We start from the raw sequence: 27,100 nt of genomic DNA on the forward strand, positions 1-27,100 counted from the left end.
GGCTTTGTGATGGCCACTCCAATACCTTGACTTTGTTGTCCTTAAGCCATTTTGACACAACTTTGGAAGTATGCTTAGGGTCATTGTCCATTTGGAAGACCCATTTGCGACCCATTAACTTCCTGACTGATGTCTTGAGATGTTGCTTCAATATATCCACATAATTTTTCTTCCTCATGATGCCATCTATTTTGTGAAGGGCACCAGTCCCTCCTGCAGCAAAACACCCCCACAACATGAAGCTGCCACCCCCGTGCTTCACGGTTGGGATGGTGTTCTTCGGCTTGCAAGCCTCCCCTTTTTCCTCCAAACATAACGATGGTCATTATGGCCAAACAGTTCTATTTTTGTTTCATCAGACCAGAGGGCATTTCTCCAAAAAGTACGATATTTGTCCCCATGTGCAGTTGTAAACCGTAGTCTGGCTTTTTATGGCAGTTTTGGAGCAGTGGCTTCTTCCTTGCTGAGCAGCCTTTCAGGTTATGTCGATATAGGACTCTCTGGCTTTTTATGGCAGTTTTGGAGCAGTGGCTTCTTCCTTGCTGAGCAGCCTTTCAGGTTATGTCGATATAGGACTCGTTTTACTGTGGATATAGATACTTTTGTACCTGTTTCCTCCAGCATCTTCACAAGGTCTTTTGCTGTTATTCTGGGATTGATTTGCACTTTTCACACCAAAGTACGTTCATCTCTAGAAGACAGAATTCCTTCCTGAGCGGTATGACGGCTGCGTGGTCCCATGGTGTTTATACTTGCATGCTATTGTTTGTACAGATTAACGTGGTACCTTCAGGCGTTTGGAAATTGCTTCCAAGGATGAACCAGACTTGTGGAGGTCTACAATTTTTTTCCGAGGTCTTAGCTGATTTCTTTTGATTTTCGAATGATGTCAAGCAAAGAGGCACTGAGTTTGAAGGTAGGCCTTGAAATACATCCACAGGTACACCTCCAATTGACTCAAATTATGCCGATTCGCCTATCAGAAGCTTCTAAAGCCATGACCTCGTTTTCTGGAATTTTCCAAGCTGTTTAAAGGCACAGTCAACTTAGTGTATGTACATTTCTGACCCACTGGAATTGTGATACAGTGAGTTATAAGTGAAATAATCTGTCTGTAAACAATTGTTGGAAAAATTACTTGTGTCATGCACAAAGTAGATGTCCTAATCGACTTGCCAAAACTATAGTTTGTTAACAAGAATTTTGTGGAGTGGCTGTAAAATGAGTTTTAATGACTCCAACCTAAGTGTATGTAAACTTGGACTTCAACTGTATGTACATGTAGGTACACTATGACTATGCATAGATAATAAACAGAGAGTTGCAGCAGCATAAAAGAGGGGGTGGGGGGACAATGCAAATAGTCTGGGTAGCCATTTGATTAGGGCGGCAGGTAGCCTAGTGGTTAGAGTGTTGGATTAGTAACCGAAAGGTTGCAAGATCAAATCCCCGAGCTGACAAGGAAAAAATCTGTTGTTCTGCTCCTGAACAAGGCAGTTATTGAAAATTTGAATTTGTTCTTAACTGACTTGCCTAGTTAAATAAAAAATGATCAGTTCAGGAGGCTTGGGGGTAGAAGTTGAGAAACCTTTTGGACCTAGACATGGTGCTCCGGTACCGCTTCCCATGCGGTAGCAGAGAGAACAGTCTATGACTAGGGTGGCTGGAGTCTTTGACAATTTTTCGGGCCTTCCTCTGACACTGCCTGGTATAGAGGTCCTGGATGGCAGGAAGCTTGGCCCCAGTGATGTACTGGGCCGTACGCACTACCCTCTGTAGGGCCTTGCATTCAGAGGCCGATTAGTTGCCATACCAGATAGTGATCAACCAGTTATGATGCTCTCGATGGTGCAGCTGTAGAACCTTTTGATGATCTGAGGATCCATGCCAAATCTTTTCAGATTTGCCCTCTTCACGACTGTCTTGGTGTGCTTGGACCATGTAGGGGCTAACATGGTCCAGTTTGATGAAGTGCTACAAATGTAAGTAAATAGCCGTATTAGACTGAAAGTCATAAGGTCATTTCGTCAAACGTGTGAGAGTCTCCACGCCATCGGCTCCTTACAAGGCACCCTGACCTACGTCCCCAATATCTCTGTCTCTTCTTCATGCGAATGACGTGGATTTGGGCCTTGTCGGGTGTCTGAAGTAAATCCTACATGTCCGACTCGTTAAAGAAAAAAATACTTGTCCAGTTCGAGGTGAGTAATCGCTGTTCTGATATCCAGAAGCTCTTTTCAGTCATAAGAGACGGTGGCAGAAACATTATGTACAAAATAAGTTACAAAAAAAACACACACAATAGCACAATTGGTTAGGACGCCGTAAATCGGCAGCCATCTCCACCGACTCCATTATTCAACATTCTTATGATACATATATTTTAAGCTCAACGTGACTGCAATTCCACCCTGTCTCTTGTCGTCACGCAATCACGTTGAGCTTAAAATATATGTATCATAAGAATGTGGTACTGGTGATGATAAACACTTCTCCAATCGTTGTTGAGATCTGATATTCTGCGCAGCGCAAAACAAGATTTCAACCAATCACATTTCTCAAATTCTTTCAACTAAATTCCAGCTAATCTTGGAGAGGACAGTTAGGCCTAACTACTTACAAAAGTGTGATTCTGTTGAAGTGCTACAAATGTATATATAAATGCATATTCCCATGAAACTGATTGAGATCAAATAATTGGCATGCAGATGCAGTTTGGACATCTCACCGTATAACGTGAAGAATTATCATTCACGATTGACAGTGATGATGGCCTATTTTGAAATGAGGTATGCCTAACTTGGTGTTTGAGGGTATTAAAAATATAACATTTTCTTGTATCAATATGTGGTCAGATGTTGCAATTGGAGGATGCATTTTATATAATGATATTCAATAGGCTATCTGTTGGTAGAAACTTTGAGAAATGATGATGTTATTTACATTTGTATTGCGCTCCGGCACCTAAACAATGTCCACTACACCATGAGCGGAATTAGGATTTCTGTGTTTGTGGTGGGGGGGGGGGGGGGGGTATGAGATGGTGAGGGAAGGTACAGTATAATCTACAGTAGAAAGTAAACAAGAGGGTACAGTAGAAGGTGCAGCAGAATGCACAGTTGAACACTCACAGAAGTCACTGTGCCGCCGCTGCCTGTGATAGGTGGAAGCGCTACGCTGGGTCTTGCTGTGCGAGGAGGATGAAGAGGAGGAAGAGGAGCCTGCAATGGCCAAGGAGTGCTTGTTGGTCCCGTTGGTGATGGGGCTGGGCCGGACCCGTGCAAGGGACAGGGTACTGGCCGAACGAGACTCGCCACCATCCTGTTACCAAGACAACCACAGCACGGGTGTTAACCAGCTGCATGGACTAAATGTGGAGCCACAGTGCTCTGTGGCTCCACAGAGTGTACCGATATGTTGTTTTACATTCACATAATACTCCTATATAAATATCAAAATACCTCTATTGTTTGTCTAGATAATTCTTCATCAAATAAGCATTTTAGTATGTCCTTACAAAAATACATATTCTTACCTAAATCCAGTATACATAATGATTACTAGGGCTGCAGTGTTTTTCTGTGTAATAGCACATTGATATCTTGTGCTTCCCTCTGGTGGCCAGGCCCAGACTGCTCACCTCATTCTTGAGGCCCAGCAATAGGTAGGTAGCGGTGACCTCGTTGTACTTCTGGTTGAGCAGAGCATCCTTGATCTCCTCGGGAGTAAAGCCCATCCCCACCATCACCTCTGAAGACCACAAATAAGGGGAGATGGGGAAAAAGAAGGTGGCCATTTTGGAAATCATTTTAAGTTAAAGTTCATTTTAAGCTAACATTTCATCAACAGATATTACCTGAAAGGATACTGTATCTGAAATGTGTTTCATAAGAATGTCAAAAGGCATGAAGTGACCTGGCTAAATAAGCCACCAGAGCCAAAATGGAAGAGTAACACATTGCCTTTAGTGCCGAAATGGTGGATAGCAACGCAGTGGCCTGGACATAGCTGGCTCACCTATGCGAGCGGCATCACTGTAGTCCTCAACAGGCTCTATATGGGGCTTCAAGGAATCCTCATCATACCCTGCGTTTATCCACTTGTCCTTCATGACTTGCTGTGGAGATCACAACAAGATTCCATGTTAGAGTAGCTAAAGTTGGAAATCCTGTGTGTGTGTGTGTTGGAGATTTGGGGATGTAGGTGAAATTCATGTTATGGTGGTTTGTATACCAGTATCGTAATACTCATTAGTATCGTGGCAAGGAAACAAAACACGAAGTGGATTGAACTTCTTAAGGAAAACCACCCTAATGTTGGAAAAAAACATTATGTTGTCATCCAGAGACACATGTATTTATTTTCCAAGCTATAGCACACAATATTTAACATATAGGAGGTTTTTAACGGACCAAAGTGTTTGGTCTGCTTTGTGTAAAAAAAATTGTCATGGAAAAATACTGGTATGGTCCTGACCCTAGTGGTTTGGAGCTTTATTACATGTTGGGGTATTAGTGTGTGACATGTGCACTGCTGTTATACCCTTTTTACACTACTGAGCCAAACCGAACCGAGCCAAGCTGTACTGGGCTGGCATAGTTACACATCCACTATAATTGCTAAAACTATGCAAGAAAGGACAATGTGAAAAGACAATATCCAAGCCAGCACAATACGGTTTGGGTTGGTCCTATAGTGTGAATCAGACATGTGTGGTTGGTTCTCCTCACATCTAAGGTGCAGCGCTTGGTGGGATTGAGCACCAGGAACCGGCGTAGGATCCCCTCGCAGTCGGTGGACATGTAGAAGGGCACACGATACTTCCCTCTAAGGACGCGCTCACGCAGCTCCTGTGGGCAGTGACAAACACACACACATACACACACGTTTTTAAGCACACACCGAACACACACACCAAATGCGGATTGTCAACCACAGACCAAAAACACATCGTCAAGCACACACCAAACTTGATGTCAAGCACACCAAATACACAAGAAAACAGAAATAGTCAAACACACATCAAACAACAGGCCAACCCCGACACACACCAACACAGACATACAGTATATAATCACAGCCGTATATATTCCCCCCCAAGCAGACACATCGATGGCCCTGAACAAACTTTATCTGACTCTATGTAAACTGGAAACCACACATCCTGAGGCTGCATTCATTGTAGCTGGGGATTTTAACAAGGCTAATCTGAAAACAAGACTCCCTAAATTCTATCAGCATATCGATTGTGCTACCAGTGCTGGTAAAACCCTTGATCATTGTTATTCTAACTTCCGCGACGCATATATGGCCCTCCCCCGCCTTCCTTTCGGAAAAGCTGACCACGACTCCATTTTGTTGCTTCCAGCCTACAGACAGAAACTAAAACAAGAAGCTCCCGCGCTCAGGTCTGTTCAACGCTGGTCCGACCAATCTGATTCCACGCTTCAAGACTGCTTCAAACACGTGTATTGGGATATATTCCGCATCGCGTCCAACAACAACATTGACGAATACGCTGATTCGGTGAGCGAGTTCATTAGAAAGTGCATCGGAGACGTCGTACCCACAGCAACGATTAAAACATTCCCAAACCAGAAACCGTGGATTGATGGCAGCATTCGCGCGAAACTGAAAGCGCGAACCACTGCTTTTAACCAGGGCAAGGTGACCGGAAACATGACCAAATACAAACAATGTAGCTATTCCCTCCGCAAGGCAATCAAACAAGCTAAGTGCCAGTATAGAGACAAAGTAGAGTCGCAATTCAACAGCTCAGACACAAGAGGTATGTGGCAGGGTCTACAGTCAATTACGGATTACAAAAAGAAAACCAGCCATGTCGCAGACCAGGATGTCTTGCTCCCAGACAGACTAAATAACTTTTTTGCTCGCTTTGAGGACAATACAGTGCCACTGACACGGCCCGCTACCAAAACCTGCAGGCTCTCCTTCACTGCAGCCGAGGTGAGTAAAACATTTAAACGTGTTAACCCTCGCAGGGCTGCAGGCCCAGACGGCATTCCCAGCCGCGTCCTCAGAGCATGCGCAGACCAGCTGGCTGGTGTGTTTACGGACATATTCAATCAATCCTTATCCCAGTCTGCTGTTCCCACATGCTTCAAGAGGGCCACCATTGTTCCTGTTCCCAAGAAAGCTAAGGTAACTGAGCTAAACGACTACCGCCCCGTAGCACTCACTTCCGTCATCATGAAGTGCTTTGAGAGACTAGTCAAGGACCATATCACCTCCACCCTACCTGACACCCGAGACCCACTCCAATTTGCTTACCGACCCAATAGGTCCACAGATGACGCAATCGCAACCACACTGCACACTGCCCTAACCCATCTGGACAAGAGGAATACCTATGTGAGAATGCTGTTCATCGACTATAGCTCAGCATTTAACACCATAGTACCCTCCAAACTCGTCATCAAGCTCGAGACCCTGGGTCTCGACCCCGCCCTGTGCAACTGGGTACTGGACTTCCTGACGGGCCGCCCGCAGGTGGTGAGGGTAGGTAACAACATCTACACCCCGCTGATCCTCAACACTGGGGCCCCACAAGGGTGCGTTCTGAGCCCTCTCCTGTACTCCCTGTTCACCCACGACTGCGTGGCCATGCACGCCTCCAACTCAATCATCAAGTTTGCGGACGACACTACAGTGGTAGGCTTGATTACCAACAACGACGAGACGGCCTACAGGGAGGAGGTGAGGGCCCTCGGTCGGAGTGTGGTGTCAGGAAAATAACCTCACACTCAACGTCAACAAAACAAAGGAGAGGATTGTGGACTTCAGGAAACAGCAGAGGGACCACCCCCCTATCCACATCGACGGGACAGTAGTGGAGAGGGTAGTAAGTTTTAAGTTCCTCGGCATACACATCACGGACAAACTGAATTGGTCCACCCACATAGACAGCGTTGTGAAGAAGGCGCAGCAGCGCCTCTTCAACCTCAGCAGGCTGAAGAAATTTGGCTTGTCACCAAAAGCACTCACAAACTTCTACAGATACACAATCGAGAGCATCCTGTCGGGCTGTATCACCGCCTGGTACGGCAACTGCTCCGCCCACAACCGTAAGGCTCTCCAAAGGGTAGTGAGGTCTGCACAACGCATCACCGGGGGCAAACTACCTTCCCTCCAGGACAACTACACCACCCGATGTCACAGGAAGGCCATAAAGATCATCAAGGACAACAACCACCCGAGCCACTGCCTGTTCACCCCGCTATCATCCAGAAGGCGAGGTCAGTACAGGTGCATCAAAGCAGGGACCGAGAGACTGAAAAACAGCTTCTATCTCAAGGCCATCAGACTGTTAAACAGCCACTACTAACATTTAGTGGCTGCTGCAAACATACTGACTCAACTCCAGCCACTTTATTAATGGGAATTGATGGAAATGTATGTAAAAATGTATCACTAGCCACTTTAAACAATGCCACTTAATATAATGTTTACATACCCTACATTACTCATCTCATATGTATATGTATATACTGTACTCTATATCATCTACTGCATCTTGCCATCTTTATGTAATACATGTATCACTAGCCACTTTAAACTATGCCACTTTATGTTTATATACCCTACATTACTCATCTCATATGTATATACTGTACTCTATACCATCTACTGCATCTTGCCTATGCCGTTCTGTACCATCACTCATTCATATATCTTTATGTACATATTCTTTATCCCTTTAGACTTGTGTGTATAAGGTAGTAGTTGTGGAATTGTTAGGTTAGATTACTCGTTGGTTATTACTGCATTGTCGGAACTAGAAGCACAAGCATTTCACTACACTCGCATTAACATCTGCTAACCATGTGTATGTGACAAATAAAATTTGATTTGGTTTGATTTGAAATAAGACACCCATTGTACACTCAATGCACTCTGCACTCACTACAACACTATATCCTATGAAGCGTTCGGATTAGCAGCCACACAGGTCGAAGGACCAGAGTGCACAGTTTGATTCCCAGACTACAGACATCCACCTCTAACCCCCCCCCCCCACACCCAACGCCTCACTGCCTCACCTCCCCCACATACACACCTTGAGGTTCTGCCCATCGAACGGCAGCGACCCTGACACCAGCGTGTACAGTATGACCCCCAGGCTCCAGACGTCCACCTCAGGCCCGTCGTACTTCTTCCCCTGGAACAGTTCCGGGGCAGCATAGGGCGGGGAGCCACAGAACGTGTCCAGCTTGTTGCCCAGCGTGAACTCATTACTGAAGCCGAAGTCGGCGATCTTGATGTTGGCGTTGGCGTCCAGCAGGAGGTTCTCGGCCTGGAGAAGGGATGGAGGGAAGAGAGGGACGAGAGAGAGTAGAGGGAAAGAAGGATGGAGGGATAGAGGGATACATGGAGCAGATGGACGGAGGGATAGAGGGGGAGGGATGGAGGGATGGAGGTGGGGAGATGGAGAAGGAGAGCAGTCATCCAGGATTCATATAGATAGAGTAGTCCGGAAAGACTGGGAGAAGAAGTGACTCACACTGCGTCTCTCTGTGTTTATGTTCAGAGACATAATATCCAATAACAATCAGAAGACGTATCTATTTTCTCTACCCATTCCACATCTATAAATACATGTACTGTACATCCATAAACGTTCACATCTATAAAATAGGAGGATGACTGACTGCAAGGTCACAATTTTTATGTTGAGGATTATAATGAAAATTACAATCACAAATAATTTACACAGAACAAAAATATGAACGCAACGTGTAAAGTGTTGGTCCCATGTATCACGTACTGAAATAAAAGATCCCAGAAATGTTCCATACACACGAAAAGCTTATTTCTCTCAAATTTTGTTCACAAATTTGTTTACATCCCTTTTAGTGAGCATTTCTTATTTGCCAAGATAATCCATCCACCTGACAGGTCTGGCATATAAAAAAGCTTATTAAACAGCATGATCATTACACAAGTGCACCTTGTGCTGGGGAGAATAAAAGGCCACTCTAAAATGTGCAGTTTCGTCACACAACACAATGCCACAGATGTCTCAGGTTTCTAGGGAATGTGCAATTGGCATGCTGACTGCAGGAATGTCCACCAGAGCTGTTGCCAGATAATTCATGTTCATTTCACTACCATAAAAGTTGTTTTAAAGAATTTGGCAGTACGTCCAATTGTGTGTGTAACCACGCCAACCCAGGACTTCTGAGACCAGCCACCCGGACAGCTGAGTTTGCACAACAGAAGAATCTCTGAACAAACTGTCAGAAACCTCAGGAAAGCTCAGGAAAGCTAATCTGTGTGCATGTCGTCCTCACCAGGGTCTTGACCTGACTGTAGTTCAGCGTTGTAACCAACTTCAGTGGGAAAATGCTCACCTTCCATGGCCAGTGGCACGCTGGAGAAATGTACTCTTCAGTGATGAATTCCGGTTTCAACTGTACAGGGCAGATGGCAGCCGTCATGTGGGCGAGCGGTTTGCTGATGTCAACGTTGTGAACCGAGTGCCCCATGGTGGCGGTGGGTTTATGGTATGGGCAGGCATAAGCTACGGACAACACAATTGCATTTTCTCGATGGCACAGAGATACCGTGACGAAATCATGAGGCCCATTGTCGTGCCATTCATCCGCCGCCATCACCTCATGTTTCAGCATGATAATGCAAGGCCCCATGTCACAAGGATTTGTACACAATTCCTGGAAGCTGAAAATGTCCCAGTTATTCCATGGCCTGCATACTCACCAGATATGTCACCCATTGAGCATGTTTGGGATGCTTTGGATTGACGTTTACAACAGCATGTTCCAGTTCCCACCAACATCCAGCAACTTCGCACAGCCATTGAAGAGGAGTGGGACACGATTCCACAGGCCACAATCAATAGCCTGATCAACATCTGTTTCCAACAGATGCATACTGTATCTGTATTCCCAGTCATGTGAAATCCATAGATTAGGGCCTAATGAATTTATGAATTTAAATAGATTTATTTCCTTATATGAACTGTAACTTTGTAAAATCTGAAATAGTTGCATGTTGCGTTTATATTTTTGCTAAGTGTATATTCAATCAGCATTCTCACCTTCAAGTCTCGGTGGACAATTTTCTTCATGTGGCAGTAGTGGACAGCAGACACAATCTAGAGGGCAGAGAGACAGGTAATCAGACAGACAGACAAACAGACACACAAACATACATACAGACAGGCAGATTGACATACACACACAGACAGACAGCTTTAGCAAGCAGCAAGCCAGCCAGCAAGCCAGACAACCAGACTGACTAAAAAGACAGCTAGACAGCCAGAGAAACAGACAGACAGACAAGTGTGCGAGGCACCGTGGTCTTCATACCTGTCGAAATTTGGCTCTGGCTTCAATCTCCTTCATTCTACCATGAGATACGAGGTAGTCAAACACTTCACCTTAAAACAAAGAGAGTGGTCAATATGATGAGGGAAATACTGTATGTGACAAAATATGTTTCAATTTATCATACTGTACACTCAATCTTCCTTAAACCCTTTTCTGGTTCCATAATGTACTCATATTGTGCTCGTTGAATCTGCAGTATTTTCAACCATCATTAACAGTTAAACTAAAATCTTTCCAGTAGCTAATATCAAAGGCCTAACACTAATGTTATAGTGACAGAGACTGTGAGGCTGTGGCCTGCTTCCTCCCAGATTTTATCCTAATGACATTTCAGCTGGTAGAAATATTCTCCCTGGCCACTAAATCCTGTCATTAGCTATAAGCCTATTACCGAAATCCCCCCCTACATTTACAATATAATTTCGTAGAACACCAAAGGTAAAATACGCAACATTAGGTTATGTTTACTTACACATACAGTAGTAGTACGTACTGTACAACCATTGTGTTCAGTTATGGTTTTGAGTCATCTCCATTGGTTTATTCATACTTTTCTCCCCTGTCAATCAAACACAAGCTAATCCGCCATTACGGAGACACAGCAGCTACGTCTATTGGAACAGACAGGAAGGCAGATGCACCCACCTCCACTGGCATACTCCATGATTAGGTAAAGGGTCTTATCAGTCTCAATCACCTCGAACAGCTGCACTGTAATAGGCACAAACAAAATCAGATAAAAAATAATTAATAAAATCTCCTTTCGTTAAAAAAAACAAAGAAAACACACATCTCTGTCTGATAAATCCAGCTGGGCATGAAAGCGGTCTTGTAACGGTCCTGACCTGTTTTATTTTGTTTTTGTATGTGTTTATGGTCAGGGTGTGTGTTTTGGGTGGGCAGTCTATGTTTTGTATTTCTAGGTTGGGTTTTTGTGTTCGGCCTGGTATGATTCTCAATTAGAGACAGGTGTGTATCGTTTGTCTCTAATTGAGAGTCATACTAAGGCAGCCAGGGTTTCACTGGGGTTTTGTTGGGTGTTTGTTCCTGTGTCCTCACAGGACGGTTGAAGGTTAGTCACATTTGTTGTTTTGTAGTTTTGTAGTGTCTTGTTTGCTGTTGTCATTAAAAGATGGCTTATTTCCCTCAATCCGCATCTTGGTCCTATCCATGCTCCTTCTCGTCTAAGGGGGAGAACAACAATGACTGCCTTTACAGAAACACCCACCACAACAGGACCAAGCGGATTGAGGAGAGAGAAAAGGAACTAAAGCAATGGAGAGAAGAGGAATGTAGTTGGGAACAAATATTCAACGGAGAAGGACCCTGGGCTAAGGTTGGTGTGAATCGCCGCTCGCGGGAGGTGAAGAAGGCAGCCACAGCCCAGGAGCGCTGGTATGAGGAGGCAGCACATAGGAGAGGCTGGAAGCCCGAGAGGCTCACCCAAAAATTTCTTGGGGGGGGCTAAAGGGGAGTGTGGCGAAGCCGGGTTGGATACCTGAGCCAACTCCCCGGGCTTGCCGTGGAGTAAGAGGGCGTCGTACTGGTCAGACACCGTGTTATGCGGTAAAGCGCACGGTGTCCCCAGTACGCGTGCTTAGCCCAGTGCGGGCTATTCCACCTTGCCGCACTGGGAGGGCTAGGTTGGGCATCGAGCCGAGTGCCATGAAGCCGGCCCAACGTATCTGGTCTCCAGTACGTCTCCTCGGGCCGGCGTACATGGTACCAGCCTTACAGGTGGTGTCCCCGGCTCGCCTGCATAGCCCAGTGCGGGCTATTCCACCTCGCCGCACTGGCAGGGCTACGGGGACCATTCAACCTGGTAAGGTTGGGGAGGCTCGGTGCTCAAGAGCACGTGTCCTCCTTCACGGTCCGGTATATCCGGCGCCACCTTCCCACCCCAGCTCAGTACCACCAGTGCCTACACCACGCACCAGGCTTCCAGTGCATCTCCAGAGCCCTGTTCCTCTTCCACGCACTCTCCCTATGGTGCGTGTCTCCAGCCCGGTACCTCCAGTTCCGGTACCACGCACCAGGCCTAGAGTGCGCCACGGGAGTCCAGTGTGCCCAGTTCCTGTTCCCCGCACTCGCCCTGAGGTGCGTGCCCTCAGCCCGGTACCTCCAGTTCCGGTACCACGCACCAGGCCTATAGTGCGTCTCAGCCGGCCAGAGTCTGCCGTCTGCCTAGCGCCAGAGCCGTCCTGCCATGACCAGCCGGAGCCGTCCTGCCATGACCAGCCGGAGCCGTCCTGCCATGACCTGCCGGAGCCGTCCTGCCATGACCTGCCGGAGCCGTCCTGCCAGGACCTGCCGGAGCCGTCCAGCCAGGACCTGCCGGAGCCGTCCAGCCAGGACCTGCCGGAGCCGTCCAGCCAGGACCTGCCGGAGCCGTCCAGCCAGGACCTGCCGGAGCCGTCCAGCCAGGACCTGCCGGAGCCGTCCAGCCAGGACCTGCCGGAGCCGTCCAGCCAGGACCTGCCGGAGCCGTCCAGCCAGGACCTGCCGGAGCCGTCCAGCCAGGACCTGCCGGAGCCGTCCAGCCAGGACCTGCCGGAGCCGTCCAGCCAGGACCTGCCGGAGCCGTCCAGCCAGGACCTGCCGGAGCCGTCCAGCCAGGACCTGCCGGAGTCCCTCAGCCAGGACCTGCCGGAGCCGTCCAGCCAGGACCTGCCGGAGTCCCTCAGCCAGGACCTGCCGGAGTCCCTCAGCCAGGACCTGCCGGAGTCCCTCAGCCAGGACCTGCCGGAGTCCCTCAGCCAGGACCTGCCGGAGTCCCTCAGCCAGGACCTGCCGGAGTCCCTCAGCCAGGACCTGCCGGAGTCCCTCAGCCAGGACCTGCCGGAGTCCCTCAGCCAGGACCTGCCGGAGTCCCTCAGCCAGGACCTGCCGGAGTCCCTCAGCCAGGACCTGCCGGAGTCCCTCAGCCAGGACCTGCCGCCCCTTGTCCCGGTGCTGCCCCTTGTCCCGGTGCTGCCCCTTGTCCCGGTGCTGCCCCTTGTCCCGGTGCTGCCCCTTGTCCCGGTGCTGCCCCTTGTCCCGGTGCTGCCCCTTGTCCCGGTGCTGCCCCTTGTCCCGGTGCTGCCCCTTGTCCCGGTGCTGGCCGCTCATTTAGGGGATGTTAGTTTTAGGGTGGTCATTGGGAGGGGAAGACAGAAGCGGGGAGTGACTATGGTGGTGTGGGGACAGCGCCCTCAGCCTGAGCCACCACCGTGGTCAACTGCCCACCCAGACCCTCCCCTGGACTTTGTGCTGGTGCGCCCGGCGTTCGCACCTTGAGGGGGGGGTTCTGTAACGGTCCTGACCTGTTTTATGTTGTTTTTGTATGCGTTTATGGTCAGGGTGTGTGTTTTGGGTGGGCAGTCTATGTTTTGTATTTCTAGGTTGGGTTTTTGTGTTCGGCCTGGTATGATTCTCAATTAGAGACAGGTGTGTATCGTTTGTCTCTAATTGAGAGTCATACTAAGGCAGCCAGGGTTTCACTGGGGTTTTGTTGGGTGTTTGCTCCTGTGTCCTCACAGGACGGTTGAAGGTTAGTCACATTTGTTGTTTTGTAGTTTTGTAGTGTCTTGTTTGCTGTTGTCATTAAAAGATGGCTTATTTCCCTCAATCCGCATCTTGGTCCTATCCATGCTCCTTCTCGTCTAATGGGGAGAACAACAATGACTGCCTTTACAGGTCTAGTCTAATGCCATGTGTTTTTTATTTTTATCATATTTCAGCTTTAGAAAATCCCGTTCCCCTCGCCAACCCAACCCTGGGCCCTCCTTCCCCGCATCTAGCTAGCAACTGTATGTGCTAGTAGTGTAGTCTATTCAACACATACAGTGAGAGGCCTAGACAAAATCCTGCTGTCTGGGTGGATGAGACAGGAGTGGACCAGCCATTTAGACTACACACACTACTATCAGTATGCTATGCTATCTTATGCTATACTAAGCTATGCTATACTAACTATACACAAACAACATGGACTAGTACATTGACTGCGGACTAAAGGTACATTTAAGCCATGGCCACAACATAAGTATACAGCACTATAGTAGCCTACATATAGACATAGTGTGATCATATGAAAGACAGACACACAGCATAAACACCAGCACAAATGCATAGGATGGTGGTACAGTTTAGTACATACTAGCACAAACGCTTGATAGAAATATAGAATAAATACAACACAGCATGTATCAACATAAACAAACCAGACACACACACACACACACACACACAGACACACACACAAACTCACTCACTTAATGCGGGCCCTTACCTATGTTTGGGTGATTTAAACCTTTCATTATCCGAACTTCTCGAAAAAGCTGCAAAAGGCAGAAGGATTTTTGTTAGAAGTGAATAGAATACAAATAATATATATAGAACATATTCATATGGGGTCTTCAACTGAGAGTAAATGTTACAGCAATGTGTACCATGATTTTTCAAAATGTTATGCATTTTCAATTCAAACTGCTGTAAGGCTTACACTTACAGTATTGGAGGAAATCAGTTGAAATGTATTGTCATAAAAAAGGATTTTTAATTTGAACCATCTATCTGGCTCATCTGGTTCACAATATATATAAGCTCCTAGCTTTGTGACACAACATCGGGAGTCTGTGTATTGGTTGGACACCCTGAGTTGTGCATCGTTCTGGTGATTGGCGACGGAAAATAACCATACCACAATATAGCCGGCTTCACAACAAAAATAAAAACATATGTTTAATCTGTAGCAAATCTACGTTAAGTGAAGTGTCCCTTGATATGAAAATAAACATTTTAATCCAACTTTTGTCCAAACCGCACCATATTCCTGCTGTCTAAACAGTGGTAGATTGTGGTAGGAAGTCTCGCATGAAGTGCGTGGTCTAACGTCAGCCACGTGTATAATTTTGCAGGAATATGGTGGGGTCAGACTCAGAAAAAGATAGTATGATAAGCTTTTATATCCTCCTTCTTCATTCCTCCCCCTCTTTCTATATGTCTCTCTCTCCCTCCCTTTCCTCCTTCATTCAATCCCTTATTTTCTCAGTCTAAAGACTCCGGCACTGCCCAACGTCACTGTTGCCATAGCGACCCGGGTATTAAGACTAGGCCCTTCCTCGCTTCTCCAGCTGTGCCAGAGGGAAGTATGGGATACGATGATGCCGCCCCCCGATGTCTTGCCGTCGTCGTCCAGAAATCCCATAATTCCACAGACCAAACATGCCCCAGCACATTTGCTATAACAAACGCCTATCTGACCTACTGTCACTGATATACCATTAATACAGTATATAGGGTACAGATGCATTTGATTGTCAGTCGTATAATCATCTTGTGAGGCTTATTAGTGCAAGTACTTAAAATTGACACAGTTCTGACCACCTCTAGATAGCATTAACACTACCCAACGCGTCACTCTCTCACCAAACTCTCTCCTCTGTCTCTTTACCTCGCCCAACTCTCTCTTTCCCTCTACCCCTTCCTTCTTTATGCGTAACAGACCAGATTATGCTAATATGGGCTCTTTCATGTCTTCTGTATTGAGGATTTTCTCTAGCCACGGGTATGTAAAGCAGCATGTTATCAACGCCAATTGTAGAGCGTTCTCTCGTTGCTAGCCAATCCCGGACCACTCTCATCAATCTAGGCCAAATCTGATAGATAGTAGGTGTTGTCTCTGACAATGGCCCAATCACATTGTTTGGTCTCAAGCAGCCATCCAATCAGTCTCCTCTCTTGCACCGCTGCCCAATAGAAGACAAGCGAGAGAATTTAGGTGGACCTATCAAAGAAAGAGGCATCGGCATAAGATCAAAGATCTTGGTAAGACATGTCATCCAGGCAAGAACAGTGCTATCTCAAGGGAAAGACAAAGTAGCCATGCATTAGTACCCACACAGTGGCCATCTGAAAGATTATGAATTTGAATCATTCTATATATCTTCAAAGAAATAACAGGTACAATAGATCAAAAATAAATGTTATACGATCATTAAGACTCTCACACCAAGTTCATTCTATAAATTACATACATAACATAATACAGTTCTCATCTATGGACAGTGAAGATACAATTAGAAATTGGGCTTTATACTCCAGCATTTTGGATTTGAAATCAAATTCAGAGGAGACAGTACAGAATGTCACTTTTTATTTGAGGGTATTTTTCTGTATCTCCCTCCCTCTCTCTCTCCCTCTATACCGCACCAGCTGTCTCGACCTCTGAATGCTCAGCTATGAAAAGCCAACTGACATTTCCTCCTGAGGTGCTGACCTGTTACACCCTCTACAACCACTGTGATTATTTTTTGACCCTGCTCGTCATCTATGAACGTTTGAACATCTTGAAGAATGATTTGGCCTTAATGGCCATGTACTCTCATAATATCCACCGGGAACAACCAGAAGAGGACAGGCCACCCATCAGAGAGTGGTTTTTCTCTAGGTTTCTTCCTAGGTTCCTGCCTTCTAGGGAGTTTGTCTTAGCCACCATGCTTCTACATTCTGTTAAAATTGCGCCGACAGATATGGCCGCCGTGCTTCGAGCTCTTAGGAAACTTTGCAGTGATTTTTTAAATGTGTTATTTCTTACATTGTTAGCCCAGATTTTTTTGTGTGTTATTACATACAGCCGGGAAGAACTTTTGGATATATTGACTGGCGGTAACCAGCATTACCAGCATTACGACCAGGAATATGACTTTCCAGAATCAGATCCTTTGTTCGTACCCCTCAGGGCAATTGAACTGATTCCAGAGGCTGATCCAAAACACTACCGGCGGAGGAGAGGTACTCGGAGTGGACTTCTAGTCCGACTCAGGAGGCGTGCACATCACCCACCGCTTCCGAGTATATTACTCGCTAATGTTCAGTCTCTGGATAATAAAGTTGACGAGCTCAGGGCGAGTCCCTGAGCTTGTCTGAGTCCGTACAGCCAGTTAGGTTCTCAGTTCATTGAGGAATAAATATCTATCTGGGAAGAAGAAGGGCAGGGGTGTATGTTTCATAATCATGGTGTGATTGTGATAACATACAGCAGCCTTTCTTAAAGTATGGGTGGGTCACGGACCTGTTAATGGTGGGTCGCGACGTGTCAGGATACATTTATAATTATTTCATTAATTACTGGAATTGATTTGGCCAAGTGCATCTGCGCTCTCTGTTCAGTGCGCTCTCTGCTTAGCAGCGGTCTCTGCTTAGTTTGGTAGCTGTGCAAGTGGGAGAAGGAGATGCTGTGTGTTTTGCGGTTTACCGGATCTTTTTTCTGCAGTTTTCTTGAAAACCAGGGCAGAATGCTTCAGGGCAGAATGCTTCAGGAAACAGTGCTTCGACAGTGGAAAAGTAAGCCAGCTAGCAAGGCATTGTTGTCATTTTATAACAGGTGATGATAAGCAGAAATACGGGAGCACTAACTCCCCTAGTAGTAGATGTGAGTTTCTCTTTGAAACAATCCCCTGGCCTTGTACACAGCTAATAGCTAACATTCGCCAAAGTAAGCTAGCTACTGATAGTGCAACCCTAGTAACAGTACAGATGAAGATGAAAAATTATCAGGCCTACTGTACATCTTACTGTAGAAATTATTGTTGAAAAAAAGTCTAGGTTGGAACTGTTGCTGTTAAAATTTATTAACTGGAATAAACTGATTGAAGCAAGATGCTGTTTGAGGCAAACACACACAAACACACACAGTTCTGGTTTGCTCATCTACAGCAGGAAGTGGTCTCCTGCCTGACTGAGAAAGCAGTAGATGTTCTGATCCCGTTTGGCACCACATACCTATGCAAGTCAGGGTTCTCAACTCTGACATACTTAAAAAACAAGTACAGAAATTGTTTAAAAAACAGAGCCCAAATAGACATGCTTGTTGAAAACTTCAATCAGCCACACACCTCTCATTAGGACTGTGTGTGTGTGTGTGGGTGTTTTCTGGTCTAAATCTGTGTGATGTGATCAATCAGTATATTTCAGTTCAGAATAAAAATTATTTATTGTATTTTAACAGCAACAGTTCCAACCTAGACAGATATGTAAGAGTGTTTTTAATGGGGGAAAATAAACCTGAATTGATATTTATATAGATATTTAATTTCATATGTTATTTGTTTTGTCTATATTGCATTTGTTTTAGGCATAAGGGCAATGAAATATTTATTATATAAATATTTATGTATAGTTGCATATTTTCCTAAGCTTGGGTCCCAAGAAAATACAGAATTTCTAATTTGGGTCCCAGGCTCAAAAAGTTTAAGAACCCCTGAGATACAGGAACTCAAGTTCTTTTGTTCACAAGACCTAGAATACCTCACAATCAAATGGCGACCGTATTACATCCCAAGAGAATTCTCTTCAGTTATAGTCACAGTCGTGTATATTCCCCCTCAAGCCGAAAAACGCTACCGAAGTCCTCTCAACACATTGACTGTAGTCCTCGCGTTGCTAAAACACTCAACCATTGCTACTCCAACTTGCGGGATGCCTACAAGGCCCTCCCCCGCCCTCCCTTTGGAAAATCTGATCACGACTCCATTTTGCTCCTCCCTTCCTATAGGCATAAACTCAAACAGGAAGTACCCGTGCTAAGAGCTATTCAATGCTGGTCTGAGCAATCGGAATCCACACCTCAAGTTTGTTTTGATCACGCGGACTGGGATATGTTCCGGGTAGCCTCCGAGAATAACATCAACGAATACACTGATACGGTGACTGAGTTTATCAGGAAGTGTATAGGAGATGTTGTATCAACTGCGACTATTAAAACCTACCCTAACCAGAAACTGTGGATAGATGGCCGAAATTTGTATTGGTATTTAACCATGGCAAGGTGACTGGGAATATGGCCGAATACAAACAGTGGAGTTATTCCCTCCGTAAGGCAATCAAACAGGCAAAACGTCAGTATAGAGACAAAGTGGAGTCACAATTCAACGGTTCAGACACAAGATGTATGTGGCAGGGTCTACAAACAATCACGGATTACAAAGGGAAACACAGTCACGTCTTGCTTCCGGACAAGCTAAACACCTTCTTCGCCCGCTTTGAGGATAACACAGTGCCACCGACACGGCCCGCTACCAAGGACTGCGGGCTCTCCTTCTCCGTGGTCGACATGAGTAAGACATTTAAGTGAGTCAACCCTCGCAAGGCTGTTGGCCCAGACAGCATCCCTAGCCGCGTCCTCAGAGCATGCGCAGACCAGTCCCCACATGCTTCAACATGTCCACCATTATTCCTGTACCCAAGAAAGCAAAGGTAACTGAAATAAAGGACTATCGCCCCATCATCATGAAGTACTTTGAGAGGCTAGTTAAGGATTACATCACCTCTACCTTTTCTGACACCCTCGACCCACTTCTATTTGCTTACCGCCCCAATAGATCCATAGACGGTGCAATCGCCATCGCACTGCACACTACCCTATCCCATCTGGACAAGAGTAATACCTATGTAAGAATGCTGTTCATTGACTATAGCTCAGCATTCAACACCATAGTACCCTCCAAGCACATCATTAAGCTTGAGGCCCTGGGTCTGAACCCCGCCCTGTGCGATTTGGTCCTGGACTTCCTGATGGGCCGCCCCCAGGTGGTGAAGGTAGGAAAGAACACCTCCACTTTGCTGATCCTCAACACTGGGGCCCCACAAGGATGCGTACTCAGCCCCATCTTGTACTCCATGACTGCGTGGCCACAAACGCCTCCAACTCAGTCATCAAGTTTGCAGACGACACAACAGCAGTAGGCCTGATTACCAACAATGACGACACAGCCTACAGGGAGGAGGTGAGGGCCCTGGGAGTGTGGTGCCAGGAAAATAACCTCTCACCCAACGTCAGCAAAACAAAAGATCTGATCATGGACCGCAGTGGAGAAGGTGGAAAGCTTCAAGTTCCTCGGGGTACACATCACTGCACCGCTCACAACTGCAAGGCTCTCCAGAGGGTGGTGCGGTCTGCCCAACGCATCACCGGGGGAAAACTACCTGCCCTCCAGGACACCTACAGCACCCGATGTCACAGGAAGGCCAAAAAGTTAAATCAAGGACAACAACCACCCGAGCCACTGCCTGTTCACCCCGCTATCATCCAGAAGGCGACATCAGTACAGGTGCATAAAAGCTGGGACGAAGAGACTGAAAAACAGCTTCTATAGCAAGGCCATCAGACTCTTAAATAGCCATCACTAGCACATTAGAGGCTGCTGTTCTATATACATAGACTTGAAATCACTGGCCACTTAAATAATCGAACACTAGTCACTTTAATAATGTTTACATATTTTGCATTACTCATCTCATATGTATGTACTGTATTCTATCCTATTCTACTGTATCTTTGTCTATGCTGTACACCATTTAGAAAAAACTTTTTTATCCAAAGTGGCTTACAGTCATTCGTGCATACATCTCCGTATGGGTGGCCTCGAACCCACAATGATGACACTAGGAGCTCATAGAAACTCAGATCCTGTACCTCATGTCTATATCATTAACCCACATATGAGATGGTCCTACAGTCCAACAAAATCACGATGTGCTGAACACTACAGACATTCTCCCAATCCAACACTATCTTCCACACACACGCACGCACACACGCACAGCGCCATTATGAACAATTATTTCATCCTTGATTGGCTCCTTCCGGTCTGTTCAATTCGTGCCCCCGGTGGCGGAGTTCATGTGTGCCGCCACAGAGCTAAGGGGGGTAGAGAGAGAGAGAGAGAGAGAGAGAGAGAGAGAGAGAGAGAGAGGAGGACAAATAGAGAGAGAGAGAGAGAGAGAGAGAGAGAGAGAGAGAGAGAGGAGGAGAAAGAGAGAGAGGAGAGAGAGAGAGGGAGAGAGGAGGAGGAGGAGAAAGAGAGAGGAGAGAGAGAGAGGAGAAAGAAAAAGAGAGAGAAAGAGAGAGACGGACCTCTGACTAGCACAAACGAGGGAGACACATCTCAGCACTGAGTCGACATAGTGTGTGTGTGTGTTTGGTTTTACTATCCTTGTGGGGACCAGAAGAGGTTAGAGGTTAGATGTCAGGGTTAGGGGTTTGAGGTTATCAAATCAAATCGAATTTTATTGGTCACATACACGTGTTTAGCAGATGTTATTGCGGGTGTAGCGAAATGCTAGCTCTGACAGTGCAGTAATATCTAACAGTTTCACAACATATGCCCAAAATACATGTAAATCTAAGTAAGGAATGGATTAAGAATTTAAATACATATATGTCAGAGAGGCATTGGATAAGATACAATGGCATAGTAGAGAGTACAGTATATATATGAGATGGTTGATGCAATATTTACACACAATTAAAGTGACTAGTTGTGGAAGTCAGCTTTGAACTGGGATTCAACTTTGTCCCTATACCGATGTTTAGCTTGCTTGATTGCTTTGCAGAGGGAATAAGTACACTGTTTGTATTCTTCCGTATTCCCAGTCTTCTTGCCCTGGTTCAATGCAGTGGTTCGCGTTTTCAGTTTTTCGTGTGAATGCTCCCATCTAGCCACAGTTTCTGGTTGGGGTAGGTTTTAATAGTCACAGTGGGTACAATTGTCTCAATCTCCTATGCAATAATGTCCTATACACTTCCTGATAAACTCATCCACCGTATCGGTATACGTATGTGTCGATAATATTTTCTGAAGCTACTCTGAACATATCCCAGTCCGCGTGATCAAAATATTGAAGCGTGGATTCCGATTGGTCTGACCAGCGTTGAATAGTCCTTATCACAGGTGCTTCTTGTTTGAGTTTCTACCTATAGGATGGGAGGAGCAAGACGGAATCGTGGTCCGATTTGCCCGAATGGAGGGCGACGGAGAGCTTTATATGCATTCTGGAAGGTAGTATAGCAATGGTCGAGCGTTTTAGCAGCGCAAGTACAACAATCAATATGTTGATAGAATTTCGGGAGCCTTTGCCTCAAATTTGCTTTGTTAAAATCCCCAGCAACAATAAATGCAGCCTCTGGATATGTGGTTTTCAGTTTGCATAAAGTCCAGTGAAGTTCTTTGAGGGCCATCATGGTATCCGCTTGGGGGGGGATATAGACCACTGTGGCTATTATGGACGAAAATTCTCTCGGGAGATAGTACGGTCGGCATTTGATTGTGAGATATTCTAGGTCGGGTGAACAGAAGGACTTGAGTTCCTGTATGTTATGACAGTTACACCATAAGTCGTTGATCATAAAACATATACCTCCACCCTTCTGCTTCCCGGAGAGATGTTTGTTCCTGTCAGCGCGATGTACTGAGAACCCAACTGGTTTTACAGAGTCAGACAGTATATCTCGAGAGAGCCATGTTTCCGTGAAGCAGAGTATGTTTCAATCCCTGGTGTCTCTCTGAAAAGCACCTCTCGCCTTGAGCTCATCAATTTTATTATCCTGAGGTTGGACATTAGCGAGTAAAATACTCGGGAGGGGTGGGTGATGTGCACGCTTCCTAAGTCGGACCAGAAGGCCGCCTCGAGTACCTCTCCTTCACCGGCGTTGTTTTGGGTCAGCCTCTGGAATAAGTTCAATTGCTCTGGGGAGAGCAAACAAAGCATCCGCTTCATGGAAGTCCTAATCCTGGTTTAAATGCTGGAAGTTCTGGTGAGTTACCACCGCTCTAATATCCAATAGTTCTTCCCGGATGTATGTAATGACACAAATCAATTTCTGAGCTTTAATGGAAAAAATAGAACATAAACAAACAAAATACTGCAGAGTTGCTTAAGAGCTAGTCGCGATGCTGCCATCTCCGTCAGCGCCATCAAAATCTTAGGGTTAAGTTAGGGCTAAGGGAAACAGATTTTTTCCTTTTTTTTTTTGATTTTTATTGCAACCTGGAGGTGGCATGAGGAGAACTTGGGGTCAGAGAAAGCAAAGGACATTTTACAAAAAAGCACAACAAGAAGACATAAACATCCCAGTAGTAAAACTAGTGGTCGCTAAGGGCAAAGCTAATGGGGATCCATCTAAATAAAAGAACAACCACAACTACAGATCCCCCTCCCATCCACTTCCTACCCCTCCTATCCATGACCAAGTCTCACATCTCTGCCCAAAATCCCATGTCCCCCCCAATCACTACAACAACCCAATCCCAAGACCAGGGTTTCCCAACTGATGACCCGTGGGTGGTTTTATTCCCACCTCCCCCTCTCTCTTTGCCTCGCTTGCTCTCTCTCCATCTCTCTCGCTTTCTCTCTCCCTCCTCCTCTCTCTCTCTCTCTCTCCTCCTCCTCTCTCCCTCTCTCCTCCTCCTCTCTCTCTCTCCTCCTCCTCTCTCTCGCGCCTCTCTCCCTCTCTCCACGCTGCTCTCTCTCTCTCTGTGCCGCTCTTTCTCTCTCCCCGTGCCTCTCTCTGTAAAATAATGTAAAAACACCAGGAAATCAGCTCCAAGCTATTTTAATTTTGGAAATCTGTTCCCAAGTATTCCCAAGCATAATAGAGAGACATGTGATCCTATACAAATGTAAGCAAGGTTTGAAATTATTATGTTTCATTCAAATATTATATCTGTTTAGGCTTCTTGCAGTCAATTTGCAGTCTACAAATTATTTGTAATTATGTTCCGGCCCCCCGACCAGCCGCCCAAGAAAAAAAATCGTCCCGCAACAGAGTTGCTTGAGCTAGTCGCGATGCTGCCATCTCCGTCAGCGCCATTAAAATCTTAGGGTTAAGTTGGGGGGAAGGGAAACAGGATTTTGAATGGGAATCAATTGTTTGGACCCAACAAGTATAGTAAAACAAACGTGAAACAAACATGTATGTGCATGTGGGGTGTTATGAGCCAATGTTACCATGTGCACTACAAGTTAAAGTACTATATGTTTCTTCATGTCTTTACATTTTTCCTTTCTCTCTTTACTCTGAGTATTGCACGTTTGTGTTGCATGTTAAATTCTGCCCTTATGGTGTGACCTGAGAAATATTCTCAAAACAGGAAGTAAGTTAGCATTCAGTATTGTGAGGTAGTTGGATGATAGGATCAAGATACTTGCATGTGATGAGTCCAGGGTTTTTCCTGCATAGTGAATTCTTAGGTCGGCTGACCGTGACTACTGCCTCACTGAGTTACCACCTACACCCTTTTTTTGAGCCAGGAAAAATCCTGGAGTCATCCTGTAGGCTCTGTTCCAATATCCATATACTAGCATACGACTTAAAATTAGGCAATATATTGGGCATGCATTGAAAGCGATGTGCTAGTATGGACATTGGAACGTAGCCAAAGGTCAATGATCCCTGATTGTCAGCCATGTTGCTTATACCCTTCATGCACAGCAAACCCTGAGCGTCCATTGTGGGTCTTCCATTTATGCACAGGAACAACTAGCCTGTTTGTCCACCATTCTGGTTCTGGTAAAACCCAAGTGTCCACTGTCTATCATTCGGGATATACCCTGAACATGCTGATGAACATCAAATCATCTCACTGTGACAGCCCTCAGCATTCCCAAAGACACACTTGCAACTCATGCCAACCGCAAAACAAAATAGCTGCTTTCATTGTTGAACCAATATATACACCTTCAAATCCACAGCTGTTCCATCTTCCAGTCACCCAGTTATCCAGTCACCCAGTCAGTCATCCAGTCGTCCTTCTAACCAGTCAGCCAGCCATCCTTCCATCTAGTAATCCAGTTATCCAGTCACCCAGTAATCCAGTCACCCAGTCATATAATTATGCAGTCAACTCGTCATCCAGTCGTCCTTCCATCCAGTCATTCAGTCATCCAGGCATCCTGCCTTTCAGTCAGTTATCCAGTCATCCAGACATCCTTCTTTTCAGTCAGTTATCCAGTCATCCAGTTCACAGCACCTGTCAAACAGTATCACGTCCCTCTCTCTCACTCTTGCTCACTCACTAAACGGGAGACCAGAGTAGCCGCGCTCCACAAAAACACTGATTCTGCTGCAGGTTTCCTGGTACTTCACTTTAGTAATTCAGTCATTTATAAACCTCACTTAATAAAGATGCCCCTGCCTGATTGTAAGACTTATGGTGTTCTTACTCAGTGTAATGTCAATGGGAAAAGAGGGAGTTTATTAAGCATTTATTAAGTGTTCATTAAGCGTTTATTAAAGTCATGTCCACTGTGACTGAGAAAAAACAGATTGATCATTTATAAACGCAAATGGCCAATACTCACCTTTTGTAGGCTGGTTGGATTCAACTGAGTTTTGTCAATGATTTTTATTGCAACCTGGAGGAGGCATGAGGAGAACTTGGGGTCAGAGAAAGCAAAGGACATTTTACAAAAAAGCACAACAAGAAGACATAAACATCCCAGTAGTAAAACTAGTGGTCGCTAAGGGCAAAGCTAATGGGGATCCATCTAAATAAAAGAACAATCACAACTACAGATCCCCCTCCCATCCACTTCCTACCCCTCCTATCCATGACCAAGTCTCACATCTCTGCCCAAAATCCCATGTCCGCCCCAATCACTACAACAACCCAATCCCAAGACCAGGGTTCCCCAACTGATGACCCGTGGGTGGTTTTATTCCCACCTCCCCCTCTCTCTTTGCCTCGCTTGCTCTCTCTCCATCTCTTTCGCTTTCTCTCTCCTCCTCCTCTCTCTCCCTCTCCTCTCTCTCCTCCTCTCTCTCCCTCTCTCCTCCGCCTCTCTCTCTCTCTCCTCCTCCTCTCTCTCCCTCTCTCCTCCTCCTCTCTCTCTCTCTCCTCCTCCTCTCTCTCCCGCCTCTCTCCCTCTCTCCACGCTGCTCTCTCTCTCTCTGTGCCGCTCTTTCTCTCTCCCCGTGCCTCTCTCTGTAAAATAATGTAAAAACACCAGGAAATCAGCTCCAAGCTATTTTAATTTTGGAAATCTGTTCCCAAGTATTCCCAAGCATAACAGAGAGACATGTGATCCTATACAAATGTAAGCAAGGTTTGAAATTATTATGTTTAATTCAAATATTATATCTGTTTAGGCTTCTTGCAGTCAATTTGCAGTCTACAAATTATTTGTAATTAGGTTCCGGCCCCCCGACCAGCCGCCCAAGATAAAAAATCGTCCCGCAACTGAATCTAGTTGATGATCCCTGCCCTAGACTTTACATCCTATGCACCTGAAGAGATTTGAGATAATTTTCTTGGTATAAACACTAGAGTGAAGCTTTTGGCTATGCTGGTTCTAGGGGTCGATTTGGGATTGGGCCCCATGCATCCGTCCAACCCACATACCATAGAAATATACACTATTTCTATGCTTTCTATGACTAGCACCCTTCCTTTGCATCATGTACCTTACCCCCAAAAAAAACACCCTCCCTGTGCCCCAGCCTCACCTCCTTGCCCGTCAGGATGTGGCGCGCCAGTTTGACCTTGGCAAAGTTGCCCTTGCCGATGGTCTTGAGCAGGCGGTAGTTGCCGATGTGCGGAGTCTCGTCAGAGCAGGAGGCCATGGAGTTCCTGCAGCGGGCACCCAGCGAGCGGCTGGACAGGCTGGTTCCCTTGTCTGAGCGGCTGGCAGCCAGGGACACATGCTGGGGGGAAGAGAATATATGGGAAAGGGGGGGGGTCACCACCAGCACCCTGATGACAATGACCACGTAAAACCTGGGAACTCTAAAACTCTTTTCACACTATCCTGGTCACCCGAAACATACACTGAACAAAAATATAAATCACAACATATAAAGTATTGGTCCCATGTTTCATGAGCTGATCAAATAATTACCAGAAATGCTACAGTACATAGACAAAAAATCTTATTTCTCTCAAATTTGGTGAACAAATTTGTTTACATCC

At 46.0% G+C, this 27,100-nt stretch overlaps 1 protein-coding gene across 9 annotated transcripts in view; it reads right to left on the reverse strand.

The window, feature by feature from the left end:
• mark4a (MAP/microtubule affinity-regulating kinase 4a) overlaps nucleotides 1–27,100 on the reverse strand; it is an 81,848-nt gene that overhangs the window by 31,032 nt on the left and 23,716 nt on the right. For all 9 annotated transcript variants that reach the window (XM_055941689.1, XM_055941686.1, XM_055941687.1 and 6 more), the window contains exons 2-12: nucleotides 26,638–26,835; nucleotides 25,494–25,547; nucleotides 14,641–14,689; nucleotides 11,016–11,081; nucleotides 10,350–10,420; nucleotides 10,079–10,135; nucleotides 8,078–8,314; nucleotides 4,731–4,850; nucleotides 4,018–4,117; nucleotides 3,641–3,750; nucleotides 3,132–3,321 (exon numbers count right to left, since the gene is read on the reverse strand). In XM_055941689.1, the coding sequence (XP_055797664.1) occupies nucleotides 3,132–3,321; nucleotides 3,641–3,750; nucleotides 4,018–4,117; nucleotides 4,731–4,850; nucleotides 8,078–8,314; nucleotides 10,079–10,135; nucleotides 10,350–10,420; nucleotides 11,016–11,081; nucleotides 14,641–14,689; nucleotides 25,494–25,547; nucleotides 26,638–26,835 (1,252 nt within the window). The remainder of the gene's footprint in view (nucleotides 1–3,131; nucleotides 3,322–3,640; nucleotides 3,751–4,017; nucleotides 4,118–4,730; nucleotides 4,851–8,077; nucleotides 8,315–10,078; nucleotides 10,136–10,349; nucleotides 10,421–11,015; nucleotides 11,082–14,640; nucleotides 14,690–25,493; nucleotides 25,548–26,637; nucleotides 26,836–27,100) is intronic.

This window comes from Salvelinus fontinalis, chromosome 13, assembly GCF_029448725.1.
Source record: "Salvelinus fontinalis isolate EN_2023a chromosome 13, ASM2944872v1, whole genome shotgun sequence".
NCBI classification, from domain to species: domain Eukaryota; kingdom Metazoa; phylum Chordata; class Actinopteri; order Salmoniformes; family Salmonidae; genus Salvelinus; species Salvelinus fontinalis.